We start from the raw sequence: 20,605 nt of genomic DNA, 5'->3' as shown, positions 1-20,605 counted from the left end.
ATATATATATATATATATATATATATATATATATATATATATATATAGGGCTGCTAGATGATTTCCAGAAATCAAAAAAGATTTTAAAAAATCATAAAAAGGCTTTGATTGTTTCTTCAGTTCAATTTAAGATCAATTTATGTTTGGTTGAGTTGGATGGGCACATTGGTGTGTGTTTGTTTGCTTGGAGGAGCTCAAAAAAACTGGAAACTGGAAAAAAAAAACGAAATCATTCATTTTTGCAAAACTATACGTTTGATAAATGAATGTGAATAATCTGTGCAGCAGTGAGGGAAAGCCTTTAGCGCATCTACCCTCCAGATTCCATCAGATTAATCTCATCAAATTTGCAAAGTCACGGACGTTGAACTTGGTTGTGAAACAGATTCCCGTGGTTTGCTAAAAGTCATTGTTCCCAATTTGTGGTTACCTCTTTATTACCAGGGTCAGCTCCTAGAGACTATAGTAAAAGGATGTTTTTTATTTGCTTTGGGAATTAAATCAAAGCTTCTTATCTCATTTTTTGCTTGATGAGTATTGCAAGTGAATTGATGGAGACTGAAAGCTGGAGGGTTGCATTCTCAGGCATAAAAATCTGTGGTTTGCTATAAGATGATGAAATAGCTCATGTTTTTGTGTCAGAGGTCACACGGAAAATTATGCCTTGGTCCAGAGATGAGCTCTGTCAGAAAATTGATACAATCTCCCAAAAACTATAGCTATTGAGTAAAGACTTGTTACTTCTGTTTAATCAATATAGAAGTAAAACAAAAAAAAGAAACGCTTATGTTAACTGTTAATTAATTCTGAGACCAAAGTGTTGTTTGTAAGAGAGAGTTTAGCAAGAACTGTGATATGTCATGAATTTCTACTTTTATCCCTCATGATGATGAGGTTTGGGAGGTGGCAGGTACTTCCTTGCACCCCGCGTGACACCGTCCTGACAGAACCAGGATTGTGAGACTTGCAAGACAAGACTTTGTCCATTTCCTCAGCTGTTTGTTCGAACTTTGATCGATATAATAAACTACTGACTCATACCTGTTTTTGTCATGTAAGTTAAATTGCAAATTTCAGATTGGTTATGTCACAACCACAACAAGAAATGACCACTAATGCCTTCATATCATTCCGCCTGGGCCGTTGCAACTCAGTGTTCACCTGACTGAAGATGTTCTTAAACTGCCTGCAGTTAGTGCTGCTGCAATGCTTCTGACCAGGTCCGGGGGAACGTCTCACATCATACTGATTATAAGGTCTTTGTGCTGGTCTCCCATCTGTTACAGGATGGATTTTAAAGTCCCTCTAATGACTTGAAGAGCCCTGCAGGGGCAGCCCCCAGTGTACATCTCAGATGTGCTGCAGTCACACTCGGGTCCTCTGACCAGAACCTATTGATTGTCTCTCCATCTCATTTAAAGACTAAAGGTGAATGTGCATTTGCAAGGGAAGCCCCACTTTTCTAGTTGAAGTCTCTCCTGTCTGCTGTATCCAGCAGCATTAATGCGCTAGCGCACGTCATTGTTATTTATATTTTATTTGCTGGTACTCTATGAGTAGTCATACATATAGTATTGTATGTATTTATTAGTAGCTATTATTGTCTTGCTTCATTCGTAACCTTTTATTGGTGAAGCACTTTGTGAATTTTATTTCTGTGAGAGACGCTGTACTAAGTATTATTATTTCAACTGATGTGATTGTAATTTTTGTAAATTGGTGTGCCTCACTGCGCCCGTGGAGCCACTAGAGGTTTTGTGTCCTGTTCATTTTGGTCATGGACGCTTTTGCAAGACTATACATCTTTCTTCAGAGGTTTTTTTTAATTGTTATTCTCTAGAAAGGTCGATAAAAAAAACTCCATTATATTGATTCAGTCCATTAAATCCCTGCATATAACTTCCTTACACCATCCCAACACATGAAATGCATCTCATGTGATCTGAGCCCAGAACAGAACAAATAAATGATAATTTATGCGCAAACAAGTCATCAAGTTCCTTGGTTTATTACTTGTTATTCTTCTGCTGGGTGTTTCTGGCTTATCACTCAACCAACAAATCAAATTTAGAAGTTTGGGTTTATTCAAGCTGAATTTGCCTGAGTTCCCAGTTGTCCTTATAAAGAGCCAACAGCATAATTTAGAGAAACTCCACCACACAAAATCCCACAAGTCCTTACATAATCTCATTGAAAGCTTTTGAACCTCCTGTTGTATTTACGCTGACACTTACAGTGTTTCAGGAATGCTTCCCTCTGACATGACACTGAGACTGATTCTATTTGAAAATGTAAATTTATTTGCATCAGAAATGAATCACTCTACTCGATCGTTACAGAAAGAGAACACTTTCTCAGTTGCATCTTGAAGTTGAGGAGAAAAAAACTCAAATGATGCACATGCACGCACACAAGATTACAACAATAATTGTAAAAGATAAGTAGTAATATTAATATTGTATTAATGAAACACATCAACTGATTCAAGTTCATTTAAAAATAATATTCAAAATCAAAGTATGGATGATCAAGAGGCCGCAAATATGTTTAGCTTCATTTTATTACTCAAAATCAAAACTTTCATGGGTATTTCTTTGTAGTAGCTTGCAACTCAAAATGCCTCCTTGTTTCTTCAGGGATTATTAAGTTCAGGACATGCTAGAAGTTCTCATAGTGATGCATGAAGTGAGCCTGATCCCTTTTGTTCATCTGTTGACAAGCTTTCTCCACATTCTTGGTCAGTCCAGGTGGTCCACAGCTGAAAACACCAAATTTTCCCACCTAAAGGAGACGATACGATTAAATAAGTTCAAATGATTTGCTGGTTTGTCCCAGACTGGCTGAGCTCAGGACTGACCTCAGGGTGAACATCCTGCAGTGAGCTGAAAAAGGACGTGAAGGGTGGACGCCCAAAGTGCGTGACTGACTTCAGGCCAGTGAAGAGACTGCGGTTCCACACCTTCTGAAAGTGGCGCTCACAAACATACTGTTCCCAAGTGACAATGTGAGTTATCAGTTTGTGGTTCCCAGTCTTAAACACTATTAACTTAGCATATAACACAATATTGCACAACATCATTCCTTTAAAGTTTAAAGGAACAGTTTTTTTTAAACCAGTACCTCGAGGTGACCATTACAAACTATGTACTTAAAATATATTATCCAAAAACAACATTTCAGTCCTCTCACCAGCATGGTGGTGCGCAGGTCAAACTTCTCAGCCACCTGAGTGATATAAGTGTGAACGGACACCAGCTCCAATGTGTCCATCTCCTCCACCTCCCTGATGATGTCTGACACCCACTCAAACTGATGCTGCGTCCGCGTCACCCAGATGAAGTACACCTGCAAACAACCGATCAGTTAGCACAGGTTTGTTTGAAGTGGACAACAAATAAACCGTGATGCAAGGAGGAATTTAAGACCAAATGACCTTTTTACATTGAATCTTGGACTTGATGGAGGACTTGAACACCAAGTCTTTCAGGATGGACGCGAACGGGGTGACGCCGATTCCTCCTCCCACCAGAACAGACACGTCAAAGTCAGTCCATTCCTGATGGCCTTCCCCAAATGGGCCGTCCAAGTACAGCTGAGGATGAGAATTGGAGGAAACACTGCACATTTGTAACCATGCAGCAGAGCACCATCAAGACCAATAGCCCGCTTTTTTTAAAATCAGGATTCATCCCAGACTGCGCATTGCATCTTATCACAGTAAATACGCTTTAATCTTATAGCTTCATGTAACCATCACTGGAAAAAAGGAAGATGTCAAACGAATTGCAGACAAAACTTGTAACGCAACAGAAAGTAAAACAATAAAAGATAAACTACAAATGTTTTGAAATGCTCCAATATGAATGGGTTCATATCAGACCCATTTCCTGAGATCGTAATGAATTTGGTGTATGAAATAAGGCTCTCTCCTGCCTTTGGATATGATCTGTGCTCAAGCAGATTTTCTTCAGTGTAGAGCTCTCGGAGCTGGCTGGTCCAGGGCCCCACAGCCCGGATGTGCAAGCTGAGGGTCTCTTCATGAGGTGCAGACGTCAGCGTGAATGGATGGTACTCATCTGTGCCCAACATCAGGCATGCTATGCGGACCCACTGGCCTGAACGGTAGACAAAGCCCTGTGGTCTCTTGAACTCCAGATGTGTCACACCTACAGGTAGCACACCCAGAGGGAAGTGTGAACTCAAATGAAGACAAACCTCAAATGACCCAAGTGAAGATGAACAGTGCAACTTGATGAGAAAAACTAAAAGAGCAGTAGCGATATATCCTGACAAAGCATCACCTGAAGGCAGCAGCTCAGCTCTGACCACAGGGATCTCCACCTTCTTCCTGCTCAGGCTGATGAGTTTGTCCAGCAGGAAGAGTGTCGCAGGCGGGATGAGGAAGATGTAGAAATGAGGCTTTTGAAGCAGTGCAAAACTGCCATGAATAACTGTCTGTTGGATGAGAGCAAAGTCAGAATCACACCACTGGTAATAGTGCCTTTCACCATGCAATCTAGATTGCAGCAAAGAGAATTTTAGAGTCAAGAAAAGTACTTACTAGCATGTACACAACAATGTAGAGGTAGTGTGTGATCCAAAATCCACGAAAACTAATCCGGCGAAAATAGTGTGAGGCAAAAACATATATGAATGCAAAAGTCAAAAGAAGCAAGACACCTGTCATTCCTGAGGAGGAGACAAAGCAGAACATTGTTCACAAAAAATATAACAAAATGAGAAAAAAAACGTCTTAAGCAAGTCTCTAATACCTGGAATCGTTTCAAAAAACCACCATGACCACTTGAGAGGAAGTTCAGATCTAAAATGAGATCCCAATTAGCTTAACAATTCATTACTGTGCTGCAAAAGGAACATGAGGTATTTCAATTACCCATTGTTGATAAAAACTCTTGGGAACAGACAAGACAGGATACTGAAGTCACTGATGGAGAAGATGTAGATGTTGACCACATGACCCAAACTATGAACAACTAGAAAAGATGAAGAGTGAGCTTCCACAATATGAACAATATGAAAAAACATCGCTACTTAAAGAGATACTTCATCAAAAATGCATAATTTGTTTATAGTTGCTCACTCTTAAATGAGTTGAATTCATGATTATTTTTTTTGTCATCCCCTTCTTGGTGAATTAGGAATTCAGATAATGGTAGCCACATACTTGGTGCTGGAAGCTAATGGAGACCAATGATTTACAATAACAAAGCCACGCAAAACAACCACGTAAAAGCTCAAATGCATCATACAAGTCTTCTTTATTATTTACTAGTTAGTTTAGTTGTATACTAACCACAACAAAAACTTTGATTTCTGCAGAAAACTAAGTTAAACAGTACTCCTTGTCCAATATACACAGAGGCCAAGTGTCTCTGCCGATGCATGAACAGGGAGGCAAGATATCAACTTGATGAGAGGCTAATTCAAACATGCACATGGTCATGCTCATGAGTGTAGAACAGGAACTGCTCGGGTTTTCTTTAGGTTTTTTTTTTTTTTAGCCCAAATCAAAATGCTTGTGAAGTATATCGATCACAGGACTGGATGAAGAAGGCTCGGGTAATATTGAGAGTTTGGAAATGGACATTTTGTTTAGTTTTTTGTTGTTAATCTTGGGATGCCAATAGTGTCTTGCTAGCAACTTGTATGCGACTAGCTTTTTATGAGTTTGGGATTCACGAAGAAGTCGTGCAGGGGGGAAAATATCTTCTATGAGCAACTGATAAATGGTTATTTTTAATAGAGTATCTCTCTGCTGTAATACTGCCAAACATTACAATACACCAACTTGAAAGGATGATGGCTGTCATGGCCATGAAGCGGTGGAAGTCAATGGCAGCATCAAAGGGGATGTAGCGGTTCAGGAAGGTCTCCCTGCACAGCGTGATAAGGTTGCGACACACCGTGAGGAGCATGAAGGGAAATAGAAAAGAGATGGCGGCAGCAGAGCCTCGGGAGACGATGATGCCCACGATTGAAGTCTCAGGGATTCCTGTTGACATGTCCTGCAAGCCGTAATCTGAACACAACATTTTAGTCAGTTGAGAGAAGAAGATGTTGCTTCATCAATGGAGCAGAACAGGAGAGAGGGGATGAACTTCACTCACAGTAACATCTGTCCAGTGCTACACCAGCTGTGATGCCATACATCACGATAAAGCAGACAATATGACGGCGATAATTCTCAATGAAACGTTTGAAGTGCTGGATCTTCTGCCGCACTGGGTTCCTTATGTACCGCTCACGCCTCGGCTTCACATACACATGTGGAGTGTTGATGCCTAACCTGAAAAGACTCAAAACCATTAGACACCCATTTGGGAAGCTGATGCATTATAAGCGCCACTTTATTAATTTTCTCACAAACCCCAGGTGCATATCATGCAAACATCTCAGAACTAGTAGATACTATAACACCACAGTTGGGCAATGCTAAATTATAAAGAACAGGTCCTTGCTGTCAGATTTTGCTCTTGTTTGCCTCTCTGAGGAAAAAAATACACACTTTTTCCGTCTGCGTATCTCTTGTCCATCTGCCTTGCCTCTGCTGCTGCAAGAAGAAGAAGAAAAGTTTTTTCTGAAACAATTATCACCAGGTTTATTCTAAATTTCATTATCTCTGTCTACAGTGACAAGAAAAGAGCCCTGGAACGGCCACAGAGAGACAGAAACATTTTGTGTTTCAAGTTATAATTTTCACATGATTAAATCAATGGCCATAAATGTATTAATTATCACTTCTCTTCTATGTGTAAATGAGCTGCGAAGACAGAAGAAGACAGAATTGAGGGAACAAGTTATATCTCATGGCTCCTAAGTATCTCACTTTTCCCCTTTTACCTGCTTGCTGGACAAATGAAAGAAACTCTCTGTTCTCGACTCAACCTCTTCCCTTGTTTTTCCATCCCTGGATGCATACACACACACACACACACACACACACACACACACACACACGCACGCACATGCACACGCACGCACACGCACACGCACGCACACACACACACACACACACACACACAGAAATGCGTCAGGTAAGGTTGGAGAAATGAGGATACACAAGAAGACAAAACTTTCTTCTTCTACCTTTAACATTGAGTTGTGCAAACTGCAGCTCCTTCTCATGGTCCCGCAGGAGGAAGTGGAAGTCCTCCCAGGTGATTCTCTCCTTGTCATCAAAGCCGGCAGCCTGCAGCATGGCTTTGATGCCATCCTCAGTCTGGCTCTTTGACAGAGCGCCATTAGAGATTTCAATAAAAGACCTGCAGCACATCAAAAGGGTGACAAATGAGAAACATAAAAAAAAACACTTGGCGCAGTCATGAAAAAAAAAAAGATCAGACCTGAGCATCCTGGCAAATTCCTCTTTAGATAAAAAGCCAGTTCCGCTAATGTCATTCATGGAGAACATTAGTTTTGACTTTTCCTCAGGAGACCCTGTGAGAATAACATTAGCGATAACACAATCTAGAACCATTTATTGATTAATCTCTACGTGATATGGAACATTTCGATAAACACCAGCCTTGTCCTAAATGTCCCTTTAAAAAATGGGGGAAAAAATCATAGCCTCCACAGTTTGCTTGTCAGCAAGAACACACAATAAGTAGAAGGCCAATTTTCACCAAACTTGATGGAGGGGTGCAGTAAGCGGCAAAAATGAATCTAAAAAATATCGGGGCAGATCAGTCCGTGCCAGCTGGTGGTGACAGAAAATGTTTTTTTACACTTTGACATACTCCTTCATGTGCTCTCTGGAGGCAAGAAAAATAGCAGCTACAGACTGTCAGGTGCAGGGGGGCCCTCTAGCTTATCATGTTCTCTAATGTGAAAGGGTGACGAAAATGTCGAAACTGACAGCTTGAAACTTACAAATTATAATTTCAAACATGGCGTTACAAGTTACAAATTCCTAAAATATTCCACTCAAGCCATATCATCTTAAATTTGGTGCTTTTGTTTTGGAGTCATGTGTTTTACCTTTCATAAAGATAACCATCACATCGAGAAACTCTTGGAACGACAGGTAGCCATTGCCGTCTTTATCAGCTAAAGTGAACATGGAGTCCACAAATAAGGAGTCTGACTTGAGTCCCAGGGCATCAGCAAACTCTGCTGCTGTCAGCTCACATTGCAGAACCTCCCTGGCTCTCTTGTGGGAGACGCCACTCATGTCCCCGGCGTCACACTTCTCTATTTCCAAGACCTGTGAATACGAGGAATAAACTCTGATTATACGTTGCTGTCGTGTTATTAGTAATACCACCAACGTCAGCTGAGGTTATGAGGTCACAGCAACGATTACTTCTTTTGGCTTGAGGTTGGACCCCAAACACTGTTGGATGACATGTTGTGGCGGATGAGATCCAGAGGCTGACGGTACCTTGGAGAAAGCATGTCGTATGAAAGTTTCCACAATCTGAGCCCTTTGCTCTCTGGTTAAAGCCTCCCGCAGAAGCTCTTTCTCTCTCATCTCCTTCAATCTAATCTCCAGTCCAATGTCTGTCACCTCCGGGCGTAGATGCCTGACAAATGCCGTGCGTTTGCTCTCGTCATCAAAAAACAGCACCTGGGTTTGCAGACGGAGACCATTAGGAGCAGATAAGCGTGATTGGAGTGAGATCAGAAGTGATGGAGATCAGCAACATACCTAGAATCACGCAATTAGATGAGAAGCAGGTGAGATTGAAATTCAGTCATGAAATGTGCAGAAATGTGTTGTTACACACTTAAGGAGTGTTTTAGCCTTCAGTCTAGATCAACGAGGCCTGGTGGCTGATATCATTTTGTACCTCTTCTACCATTAAGGTCTTTGTCAGCCCGAGTGATTGACAGTTCTAAAAGGTACACAATAAATGTCAAGCACAAGGTGTTCACTTACAAATATGCATGAGGTTTTGCCTCCCATGAGAAAGACTAAATTTGGGGCTAAAAAGGTGTTTAAGAACACATCTGTGAATAAATAAAATTCATTGATAAACATGCACGTTATCTTATATTAAACTGCACATGCTTAGACAAGAAAAGTTCCTCATTTGACTTGAATCAGACAGCAGATTTATATTCTCCTCCCTCCTGTTTCTGAGTACTCACCAAGTCGTACTCCTTTGGTACTTCGAGCAGCAGAGCTTTACGATGACGGTCATTTGAGACGTGGATGTCAAGGTGTTCCTGGTTGCCCAGATTCAGGCAGCGGAGAGGAGGCCCCGATCTGTCAAAGATTTGCAGCCTCCTCTTCTCATCGACCTCCAGGTTGACAGGATGCAGAGGTTTTTTATGGCCCTGCCACTCACAGGCTTGAGAGGAGACCAGAATGAAAAGAAGTGTCGGATAAGAGTCTGGGCGATGCTGAGGACAGGCGTTAGCTAGCAGGAAGTGTCTGGTGTTTATAGTGACAGTGTCAAATATCTCTGGAGTTTTGTGTTCGTACTTCACCTTGACATCTTTGGTCCCATTTTACTGCAAAAGCTAATCTCATTAACTCAGTTTTACAGTTGCGGATGGTCAGCAGAGTTATATTAACCATTTTAACTGAGTCAGTTTAAAAATGTGGCAAATACAATTTTTCATTGTGTCAGACTTTTATTAGATTTCATACCAGCCATTCCCACAACCAACTCCTCTGTTCTACCAACAGCTTTTCTTCCTCTCTGGAATTTCTTATACCTGTAAACCCGGAGAAAAGCCACCATACAGGCCACCAGATAACTCACTGTGAAGGTAAAGGAGATCAAGCCGATGAGTCATATCATTATTATCAAAATGCAAAAAAAAAAAGAGGATTTGTGAGTATGATACTGACCGATGGGGAAGAGGAAAAGAACAGTGATAAATATTCCGAAGCCAGCTTTGCTTCCATCAAAGTAATTAAGGCGGGTGGCATTAGTGCAGGGATGGAGCATTGATGCTTTCAGCTGTGCAGGTTGAGGACAAGGGTCACCTGAGGGCAACAGAGATTGTATTCATTTATTAAACATCACATTCACTGATTCGATAGAAATGAGTGATTTTATGTGTTTTTACCACTCGTCCAGAAGAAAACATTATTTTGTAAATCAGCAGCATCTGCACTGGTGACTGCAGTGAGGACGTCCCTAAAGGTCACATTGCGGATCATTCCCATCTCCTCATCTGTGAACAAACTGGATGAGACCAGTACAGAAGAGAGCATAAAAGATGAGTGACCCCCCTCCCCCCCCTCCCCCTCCCCCCTCAAATGGATGATACTGCAACAGTGAGCTGACATCAGTGACGCTCTGGTGTAATTTTAGACGCTATCAGAGAGAGGAGCTCACCCATTCTGTTTGTTCTCAAACCAGAAGCGGTCTCCGTTTCGGATACGTTCAAACTGGTCCAAGATTATAGCTGAGAAAACTAGACCTGGACTATCGAGGGCCTCCAGCAGTCCTCCGGGGAAGAGCTCCAGTTTTGAGATGTCCCTGTTATACAGTTCTGCTATTTTGTGGAGCAACTGTTGGAGAGATACACTTTAATCCACAGAGTTACTATCCAAAGAGACACTGGGCCTCATTCATGAAATCATCTTATGCACACTTTTGTTCTAAGACCATATCAGACTTATTTAACGCTCAACATATTCTTAAAGACAGGGAGTAAATCCCAATGACCATTTGAACATCAACTGAATACCTTCCAACCTTAATGACTGCAAATAAACACCAAGATAAAATGAAAAAATGGACGAAAACAGATGCACAGAATGACTGAGAGAAATGCACATAGAGTAAAACATTTCCATAGAATAAAGAGATGTGTTAAAAAAGCAAAGGGATGATAACGACTAACAATCAATCATGTTAATGTTGTTCATGGGACTTTGCTATGAGGTGGTTGGAGGGAAATAGAAAAAGTAAAAATAGTAACAATAAGGGGATGATTAAATGGTGGCAGAGTGGTTTAGGTGTTGCAGGGCATCTCCATGTGCACAGTGGTCAGGGAATATGTGTGTATCTCTCTGTGCATGTCACGGTGGTTTTAACTCCTGCTCAGTATCGTACGTGTGTGTGTGTGTGTGTGTGTGTGTGTGTGTGTGTGTGTGTGTGTGTGTGTGTGTGTGTGTGTGTGTGTGTGTGTGTGTGTGTGTGTTCGAAACATTTCATGACTGAGGTGACTGTCTGCTGCGGAGATCGTACCTGTGGGTTGGTGCGGTTGAGCTCAGGATTTATGTCTTCAAACGTCTTTACAGGATGCATATTCAGAGCTTTCCTGACTTCCGTGTAACTACGAAGGCCAAAGTCTCTTCCTCTCTGGACTATCAGAGCCACCAGATCTGTTCTGGTGAACCGTAGAGGTCCGTACATGAAATCTGTCAGGGTGTAAATCAGATTTGAGTCATGAATATTAATTTCTTACTTGACACACGGAGCGACAGTGCATGTGAAGGATAAAACACCTCTTAGGTCCTCCACAACAATGTTGTCTACTTTCTCTGCAATCTGCGACGCCATGCCCATGATGAGCTCATCTACATCCTGGCTTGTCTTCACATTGACTTTCTGGTGACAAAATGACAAAAGCATGAATTCATAATTCACTGAATTGTCCTCTAAAATGGTACGAAGGAGGCATATCTTAGTGTGGAGGCTGATGATGCCAGTTCTCTTGGAAAGATACTTTAGCAAAAGCCATTATCATCCATCAAGGCAAATATGTCCTCTCTCTACAGTTGAAAAAGCTTTAATGGATACAACAGAACATTTCTATTTTCATTACACTTCCTAGTAAATGATTTTGATGTGCTGAAAATGTGAGAATGATTTGTGATTAAATCGATGAGAAAAAAAAAAATTAACAATCCATTTGTGCCTCTACAGTCACACACATCCGGGGTCAAATCCTGCCACAGCCTCTATCTCTCTGGTGGCTCTCTGTACTTTTTCTCCGCCCTCATGAATACATACTTTCTCTAAATGGGACTTTTTTTGCTCGCTCTAATTTTAAATGAACACAAAATATATCACAGTAGCAGCAAAGGCTGGTGCTGGAAGACGGATCTGCTTTAGCGTTGAAATAAGGACACCAGTCATTCTACTGTCAGCTTCTACTGCTCTTATGAAAATGCAGCGTTATGAATATGATATACTTGACGTTTCCAAAAGCTGTTACAGAGACGCATGGCGGGTGATGAGCTTCCATCTATGTTGACAACCCCCCGGAAATGGCAGGTTTTGTTTCTGCGTAGAATAGAGAGTAAAGACAGGATGTCATAAGGGAGCCATCAACATTATTACACTTAAGTAAAAATAATAATAATAATAATAACAATAACGAATGAAAAGGATTTCTATATGGGTTTTGATTTTTCACAAGCGAACAAGAACAATACCTCATGTAAACACCAGGTGGAGCCATTGTAATGCCTAATCGTATGGCAGCAGCCTCAAACTCTGGTGAAATACTTGGATCAACAAATTTTTGATAGCCTGCACAGAAATAAAACAAAACGTATGACTTGAAGAAGGAGAGGAGATGGTTAAAAATCTCCTGGAGCATGCAAGCAACTGGTACCATCATGGAAATAGTGAAACTGAAGGCAACAGAATCATGACAGAGGAAGAGGGATTCAAATAACTGGCTCATCCGAACTTTAACTTTCTTCAGCCGTGGCTGCTTATTCAGCAGACTCAGGGTGACGCTTTGCTGACGGAGCACATATTTGTCAAACAGAAGCTCACCTCACCTCACCACGGCTTGTGGTCACTAGTGCATTACCTGCTACCCTCCACTTGTACACACACACACACACACACACACACACACACACACACACACACACATACACACACGCACGCACATACACCCTCTCTCTGACCGGTTCTTACCTGGGTAACGAGGAAGCTTTTTGTCTCCGAGGAATCCAGGCAGCCATTCGTAAAGAGCAATATTCTGTTTTGCAGAAGAAAAACATTTCACAAAATGAGCAAATCTAAGATAATATGTGCACTGATGGTAATATATTTTATGTAAAGGTAATTTGAAAAATAAAAATAAAAGCCATTCTATTTATAAGCTAATAATTTAGAAAAAATAAACTCAGGTATAACATGTTAATTGCATTTATAAACTGCATTTTTAAATCTGTTTTTGCAACTCATCATAGCCTACAATTGTTTTTTGTTGTTGTTGTTTGTTTGTTTGGGGGGTTTTTTTTTGCTTTTTTTTTTTTTTGGAGGACATTGCAAACCGGTAAGAGGTGATGCATTCACCCTTAAACTACAGCCATCAATTTCATCCCTAAAATCGCGACCACCTGGCGTTGATGCAACCCTTCAGAGTGCAAATTAAACCAGGATTACGTGGAGAATGTTGCTTCTTCTACCTGGAATGTGGCCACCACAGTCTTCCTGGCGTTTTGAAACAGCTCTTCGTCTGACCACTGTGGGTGTTCCTCACGGAGTTTGGAGGCTAAATAATTGTGGTAGCGAAACCAGATAATCCCTTCTGCTGCCGTGAACGTGTTCTCATTGGCCCAGGCATTTCCCAACTCTGGACACAGAAGATGGAAGAAATGACAGGGAATTCATCCGTTCCATCAGCTGAGTTTACATTACTTGAACAGGGAATAACTTGAATTTAAATACAGAATAATCCTGACAAAGGTGGCATATACTCTCCATCTTATCTCTCACTCTCCCATTGCGCCGACTGATGAGCAACTGTAACCTCTAATGGGTGGAATGTTGATCCAGCTATTTGTTTTCCAGCACATGACAACAGAGCAGTGACAAACAGGAGATCGTCCGCCGCCGCCCCAGATAATAATTGCACACCCTTGAAAACACTGGCAACAAAACACTGGTTTCAGGCCACCTGCAAAGGATCTTCTTCGCTATTGGGAGGCGGATTGACTGCGGCGAGGGTGACAAACCATTTACACAATAACCATGACATCATAACAAACTGCAGACAGGGCCTGGCTTGACTCAGACCTGCAGGTTGCAACCCTGATCCAAGGAGAACTGGAACATCGCTACAACATGCAGTGTCGTTTGGGATGTTGCCACAGACAGTATGAAAATGTAATAAAGCTATCATCACATAGGGGAAGGAGCATTCTGCAAAACGTTCTCCAAAGGTGACAAGCACGCCAAACCTTCACAGAACGTTGGCAAAAGTTCTTAAAACATCTTCTTGAAAGTCCTGCAGTTCAGAGTCATAACTTTAGGAGAACTTTTCTCATGGTCACACTGGAAAACTTTACTTTCAAGAGGTTAAGAAAGCGTTACCTTATGGTTCTCTAGGACATATGAAAGGGTAGGGGTACATTCAAGGAACATTCAGTACGTTCTGGGAAAGTTTTGGTGATAGTTTAGGATAACTCGCCTGTCCTACGATGACAATAAAATCACTTTGAGACAAATATTCAGTACAAATCAGAACTGACGGTAAGCTTTATCTCACCATAGAGGCCATGGAGTCCATGATCACCTGTGGACGGGTCAGCGGTGCTCCACATGGGACTACGCCCTGTTGCCTGTTTTGGCATGTTCCACTCAGACCCTGAGGTTAAGAGTCCTCCTGAGAAGCTTCTCAGTTTGTCAGACCAGGAAGTAGAGGGGCCGTAAATGGAGCTCCCATCTATCCACGCTGTCACCAAGTTAACCTGCAAACAGTTTAATGAAACTTACACTACAAGGGAAGGAAAATGTCAATTCACATAATGTAAAATCAAATAAAAAGTTTCCATGGATGAGATTAAAGCGGCACCTGTGTGCGAGGTTTACTGGGACTCTGGCCTGACTCTTTGTCCCATGGTCCTCTCTGGAAGGGCAGCAGGACCTTGCCGGTGGCAGTTGGGTCAAAAACAGGGTCACCTTTTGGGACTGGGATGTTCATGTATTCAGGCGGGCACCCCGGAGTTCTCGAGTTGATGATTTCAAACACAACATGATAACCTGAAAAGTTAAAAGTTATGGCTGCTAAAACGTGATATATATTTATTAAGAATAATTGCAATGAAAGAGTTTCCCACTACAACTGACTGATATCCAGGCAAATATTTGAATCCCTTGTTACTCAAAGACAAATCTTAAAGAGAATTTTTTCAATGAGTCAAAGGTCCATTTATTGAGGTCGGTCAGGCCACATGTGATAAAACTGTAATATTCATGGTGAAGCAAGCATCTCAGGAATTCCACACCAACATGGACGCTAAAATCAAACCAAATGTCCCTTTCAGTTTACCAAACGGATTATAATTTGAAAAATTGCTGCAATATCTAAAGTGAAATTTGAAAAATTGCGTTGGCAGCAGTGAACTCTGAGTGACCCAGTAACAGGCGGTCTGTGTGCCGTTGGCACGGAGACAAGCTGCACAGTAGGGTGGGGGTGCGCGTGAAGTGCAAGCGATGTCCCTTGTGGATCATCCGTGTACCTGTCTGTGAGTGCTGCAGCCGCGAGGGCGGGGTGTGATATACACACGGCGTTTGGGGTTCCAAAAAATCAAGAAAAATTTTAAAATAAAAAAAATACATTCCGGCCGGACGGGTCGTTCGAGAAGACCTCTCGAACCTCCCTATGGGAACCCTGCCGTGACGTGCTGACCCAACCCACACACAGTGAAGGAATAGCAGACACAGGCGGCCGGCGGACCTATTCAGAATCACTTCCCCGTACTTTTTAGTCATGGGAATGTCCATGTTTTTCCATGTGACCTCACGTGCCTTTATGTACCTCCATTGGTGGAAAGTGTCTTTACTCAAATTTAAGTACACTGTCAGGGTTAAGCATGTTCAGTTTTCCTGCACTACAACTACACCCATTACTCGTTACTGAGGGGTAATAATTTGCATAGAAAACATGGCAAAACCCGATGAAGATCATTTGCACTTTAAAATTTGAGTCCTTACAGACGCAACGAAATGCATCGGACCGACGTCATATATTTACCAAAAAACAGACAGAGCACGGTCTGGTTGAGCGCTGAGGGCAGACCGGAGGGTCCCCCGGCCAGCAGGCGGCTCAGTTCCCGGGGATTGGGCAGCAGAGGCTCTTGGACAGGTTGGTAGACTCCGTCCCAGTAATGCGCGGGCACGAGGCGCACCTGGTGAGAACCTGCACATGCACAAACACAATGCGCTTACCGGGTCAGCGGGATCGCCTGCCTGTGCCGATGCTGCTGTGACTTACCCACCGCTCCACGTCTGGGATCTCCCAAACTGTTGTACCAGCCGTCAAAACGAGGAACCTCCCATGTTATTTTGCATTGAGAACCTGTTCAAGACGTGTCCAGGTTATACTGCGTTTCTCACTGCAGTTTTATAAGTTCATAGGCAGCACAAAGATTGCATATGAAGAACGTTGGTTGTCTACTCACGTTCACTGACAATGAGCACCAAGCCAACCGCCGCACAGACACTCCAAACACGTTTACGTAAATCCATTGATGCGAGAGAAACTCCTCAGCTCAGCCTGCAGCCAAGAGGAGCGGAGGACCTGTGAGGACACGGACAGGTAACTAACATTTGATTTCACTCTGCTAGAACAGATATTAGAAAGATAGAAATGAACTTTAAAGTTTACACTTTTCCTAGTTGAACAGCAGAACTTATTAATTTTCAACTGCAGCCAATCTTTCTCCTAAAAGAAAGGAGCAGTCAGACTCACCAAAGGAAGACCGGGAGCACGGGTGCAGCTGAGAGATGCTGCAATACTAAAACCAACATGTGTTGCTCAGCTTCTCACATATGGGGATCCACAGCATTTCCTATATGGGGATGGTCATCTCTGGATCACACCTCTTCTCTACCACATTTCAGTCAATGCATCCTCCTCCTCGGTGACAGGCAGGGGGGGTCTCGGGTATAAAAGAAGTGTGTGCTCCCTCAGCAGTCACTCTCCAGTACTTGTCTTCCAACTTTCAGGTAAGACATTACTGTTCTTTGATTATGAATAAGTCTTTTTTGACACTTTTATTTTACTTCCAGGTTATTTAAATCGGTGTGGAGCCGGTCCACAGCACCTTTTTTTTAAACCTCACTGACTGTCACTTGGTGTGCTTGGCTTTTTTGTTTTGTTTTTTGAAGGAGAAAAGGTTCTCAGAGCCAATCAACTAATTTACAAAAGTCAGACTTGTTAATCATGTGTCGTGTTCCATGGTGGTTATACCGTACCATCCCTTATCTCCTTTAAGGTACAAGGTCTGATATCTGGGAATCTGGAGGGAAGCTGAGAGCTCTACACTAACACTGTCTTCTCTGTTACACTGTCTAGTCTCGGCTGTGTCCTGAAGATCAGGAGCTAAGATGACTTTCTACGATGACATTTACCCATTCTACCCGCTACAAAGGACCTCCTTTATCTTCAGTGGCTGTTTGCTCACCATTATCCTGGTTTTTCTTGTGTTAGCACTCAGTCTTCTTCTCATTCTGCCAGGGATACGAGGAAAGTCGGTGAGTTCAACCCATCAGGTGACTCACAGAGTCAGATTTACGGTCTCGTCGGTAGTTGTAAGGATGTTTTTTAAAGTGCACAATCGAGATATTCCTACGCTGTACCAATAATTTAATATGCCCCATCAGCAGTTGTCTTAGTTGTGTCACTTTCTTTTAATCAGCGACTTTTCTGGATGGTGAGGATATCAATCAGTTTGTTCATAGGTGCAGTGATTGTGGGTGAGTAAATATTCGTTTTATTGTATTAGAACAAAACGCTGTCATTTCCTGTCATCAGTATTCACTACTATATCTTTTTTTTTTCTGCAGCACTCAACTTTACCAATGACTGGGCTGAAGCCAGAATGACCACTAATGCCACTTACAAGTCTTTCAGCAATTCAGTGGTTCAAGCTGAGATCGGCCTACATGTTGGACTCTACGGCATCAATGTTACTCTAAAAGGTGAGTCGTTGCTGCACGTAGATTCCGCATAATTCAACCAAGAATTAGCAGCTTTTATGTTTTACATAGACAAAAGAGAATTAAAAACTCAACACTTAAAACTCAAGTGTGTCATCATATAAATGTGGATTTTGTCATGTCAGATTTTATTTATATAGCTCAAAGTAAGACGTCAGAGTTTTGCTTCAGGCTTTTTATCTTTATAAGATCCAGTACCCTCTGTCCTTTGACCCTCAACTTGAGCGAGTTGAATAGATGGAAGAAACCGAAGAACTGCATTTGCTGAGGAGAGAAAATCTGATTTTGACTGTCGTATAATTAAAGTACAAATATGTACAGTATATAATTCAAGAATACATATTTATGTTTAGTATAGAATGAAGAAGAAGATGTACATACTGTATAGTTGTGTGATGTCCGTGCAGCAGTGGACAGTTGTTTCACATGATTTGCCCAGAAGATGAAATACAAAGAGAAAAGCAGAGAGATATAATCCCTCCAGTGTGTCCTTGGTCGGCCCCGAGGCCTCCTCCCAGTTGGGCATGCCTGGAAAACCTCCCCAGGGAGGCGTCCAGGAGGCATCCTCACCAGGTGCCCGAACCACCTCAACTGACTCCTCTCGACATGGAGGAGCAGCGGCTGTACTCTGAGTCTTAGAATGACCGAGCTTCTCACCCTATCTCTAAGGGAGAGCCCAGCCACCCTGCGGAGAAAACGCATTTTGGCCGCTCGTATTCACGATCTTGTTCTTTTGGTCATTTCGGTTGTTTTGGTCCGTTTCAGGTAATCCCGTGGTCCAGTTCAATGAGACAATTGACTACAATGAGATGTTCACTTGGCAAGACACTATTGAGGAGGAGTATGAGGAAGCTTTGGAGAAAGGTTTACCCAACCCCATCCTTTACATTGCTGAGAAATTCACCCTCAGCAGTCCGTGTGGCCTGATTTTCCAATACCGATACTCAGGACAATATGCTTCTGCAACTCTCTGGTAACTAGAGATTAATAAAAGTTCTGTCATTGTACCATTGGCAGATGTTTGCTAATCTAAACGGAGTTTGCTGAATGCTTACACAGGACGGCATTTTGCACCTGGATGCTCGCTAATATCCTCTTCTCCATGCCAGTCATTTTATATGCTGGGTACATGATGTTGGCCACTGCTGCCTTCATCTTCTTCTCCACGGCCTCCTTCTCCACCATCAGGAATGTGCCACAGTGTGTTTTCTCCATAGGAAATGACTCCTTTGAAACAGAATACAGCCATTCATTCTGGTTGGCTCTGGCCACAGGTAAGATGAGAAGATCTTTATTCATTCCATGTCCAGGCCAATCGTGATATCAGAGTTTCATTACATAATTACCTTATTGGCTCAAAGAATGCATGACGCAATCATTGTAGTGTAAAAGTTTGAACAAAACATTTAAAAATCAATCAATTTTTTTTTAATGTTTCCATTAATTGTCAGTAAACCGTGACTCCACTGCTTTTGTACTTCCGTTGTGTACCCTGGCATGGAAAGCCTTCTGATGAGTGCTAACTGAACTGATTTCCAGGTGTGCTGTGTGCCATCATTGGGTTTCTGGTGGTGATGTTTCACTTTGTAATACCTGAGAAGATAAAAGAGGCTTTCAGCGTTGGTGTTGACTATTGTGACGAAGAAGCCAGTGCTTATGGGGAGGCCTTTCTGAATTCAGTTTTCCTTGAGGCAGTGACGATTTCACCCCACACATCAAAAGGCATGGGGGTGAGTTGTTGGGACGATTGAACATTTTTGGTTAATCAGCAACATTTCATCACTTATCATACTTCATTAACTTACTGAAACTTTTGATACTGATAAAGTTGCAAGATTAAATGAATAAAATTATTAGATGTTGTTGCAGAATCAAAATTCACTTTCACTTTAGAGCACTAGACAAATGTGACCAGTGTGTTATTAATGGGGCCTGTAAAATGAAAACACAACTGGAGGGCACTTGGAGAATGCATACCTGTGGCAATATGATTAATTAGGTATAGTTGAGGCCCCGCCTGTCTGGTCTGTCTTTAAGCCCTGATTAAGAGCTATTGTGGTTGGATGTTGGATTTTTTGTTTGTTTGTTTTTCATCCCTTGCTGTCAGTATTTGTTCTCATACATTCTGGATTGCCCTCGTGTCGGGTTTGTCTTCCTGTGTATCTAAAACGCCTGACCCTCTGTTGATTGACCCTTTTTCCAATGTAGAGTAACCAGTCATGTCTCTTTTTTTTTTTTTTTTTGTTATTTTTTGTGTGTGTGTACCCATGCGTTTACTGTGTATTAATGTGATCACTGTGTATCTATGTTTCAGGAACATATATGAAACTGTTGCGGCAGAAAGAGGTGGATAAGAAGAATCGGTTGATCCGAGACACAGGTGTCAGATGAGGAGCCTCTTTATTCACAGCGGCCCTGCTAACGATGTAGTCAGAGATGTCTTCCCACACTCCAGAATGTAACCTACCTTTTTATACTCAAGACGGGCCGCGTGTGTAAATGTGTTTGTGTGGCGTGATGGTTTCTTCCTGTTTACCAAACTATTAGGCTACCTCAAATATCAAAGAAGAATGGGGCATTTCTTAATTTCACTTATCTTGGACTTTGACCAAATGAAAGTGAGGATCTCTGCACTGTGTGTGTGTGTGTGTGTGTGTGTGTGTGTGTGTGTGTGTGTGTGTGTGTGTGTGTGTGTGTGTAACTTGGCC

The 20,605-nt window shown here is 42.0% G+C and overlaps 2 protein-coding genes across 3 annotated transcripts; one reads left to right on the top strand and one right to left on the bottom strand.

Moving 5' to 3' along the window:
- Positions 1 to 2,309: 2,309 nt before the first annotated feature.
- Positions 2,310 to 16,424, bottom strand: duox (dual oxidase). Of its 2 annotated transcripts, none has more exons than XM_086209248.1 (33): positions 16,364 to 16,424; positions 16,171 to 16,254; positions 15,931 to 16,095; positions 14,749 to 14,936; positions 14,443 to 14,644; positions 13,361 to 13,527; positions 12,864 to 12,927; positions 12,368 to 12,464; positions 12,125 to 12,215; positions 11,435 to 11,537; positions 11,175 to 11,347; positions 10,317 to 10,492; positions 10,045 to 10,163; positions 9,824 to 9,961; positions 9,620 to 9,733; positions 9,115 to 9,317; positions 8,405 to 8,590; positions 8,002 to 8,227; positions 7,365 to 7,458; positions 7,108 to 7,283; positions 6,862 to 6,928; positions 6,527 to 6,568; positions 6,129 to 6,307; positions 5,810 to 6,040; positions 4,895 to 4,994; positions 4,773 to 4,822; positions 4,562 to 4,689; positions 4,302 to 4,455; positions 3,934 to 4,166; positions 3,434 to 3,592; positions 3,190 to 3,345; positions 2,858 to 2,986; positions 2,310 to 2,781 (listed from the first exon to the last, which is right to left on the bottom strand). In XM_086209248.1, exons 1-33 carry the CDS (start codon positions 16,422 to 16,424, stop codon positions 2,659 to 2,661), a joined length of 4,578 nt encoding a protein of 1,525 aa, XP_086065374.1. In that variant the 3' UTR covers positions 2,310 to 2,658. The 2 variants fall into 2 exon arrangements, with proteins under 2 accessions (XP_086065374.1, XP_086065373.1); XM_086209247.1 differs by having other exon boundaries at positions 16,358 to 16,379.
- duoxa (dual oxidase maturation factor) lies at positions 16,223 to 20,555 on the top strand. The gene is made up of 8 exons (XM_086209249.1): positions 16,223 to 16,904; positions 17,254 to 17,432; positions 17,597 to 17,654; positions 17,745 to 17,879; positions 18,663 to 18,870; positions 18,957 to 19,171; positions 19,437 to 19,627; positions 20,212 to 20,555. The coding sequence occupies exons 2-8, from the start codon at positions 17,286 to 17,288 to the stop codon at positions 20,221 to 20,223; spliced, it is 966 nt and encodes a 321-aa protein (XP_086065375.1). The 5' UTR covers positions 16,223 to 16,904; positions 17,254 to 17,285; the 3' UTR covers positions 20,224 to 20,555.
- The last annotated feature ends 50 nt before the right edge of the window (positions 20,556 to 20,605 follow it).

Source organism: Aulostomus chinensis, chromosome 7 (assembly GCF_037954235.1).
Source record: "Aulostomus chinensis isolate RoL2024-O1b breed Wild chromosome 7, RoL_Achi_v1.0, whole genome shotgun sequence".
NCBI lineage: Eukaryota > Metazoa > Chordata > Actinopteri > Syngnathiformes > Aulostomidae > Aulostomus > Aulostomus chinensis.
The sequence above is the reverse complement of the archived record's forward strand: the minus strand, read 5'-3'. Positions and strand labels throughout refer to the sequence as shown.

What these genes read in the sequence shown, in the direction of transcription:
- duox (XM_086209248.1), bottom strand. Translation starts at nt 16,424, where the DNA reads ATGGATTTACGTAAACGTGTTTGGAGTGTCTGTGCGGCGGTTGGCTTG. An exon ending in TCCCAGACGTGGAGCGGTGG is followed by an intron (nt 16,096 to 16,170) that starts GTAAGTCACAGC and finishes GTGCATGTGCAG; the next exon opens with GTTCTCACCAGGTGCGCCTC. An exon ending in TTCATTTGTCCAGCAAGCAG is followed by an intron (nt 6,569 to 6,861) that starts GTAAAAGGGGAA and finishes TTCTTGCAGCAG; the next exon opens with CAGAGGCAAGGCAGATGGAC.
- duoxa (XM_086209249.1), top strand. Translation starts at nt 17,286, where the DNA reads ATGACTTTCTACGATGACATTTACCCATTCTACCCGCTACAAAGGACC. An exon ending in CATCAATGTTACTCTAAAAG is followed by an intron (nt 17,880 to 18,662) that starts GTGAGTCGTTGC and finishes GGTCCGTTTCAG; the next exon opens with GTAATCCCGTGGTCCAGTTC. An exon ending in TATGCTTCTGCAACTCTCTG is followed by an intron (nt 18,871 to 18,956) that starts GTAACTAGAGAT and finishes ATGCTTACACAG; the next exon opens with GACGGCATTTTGCACCTGGA.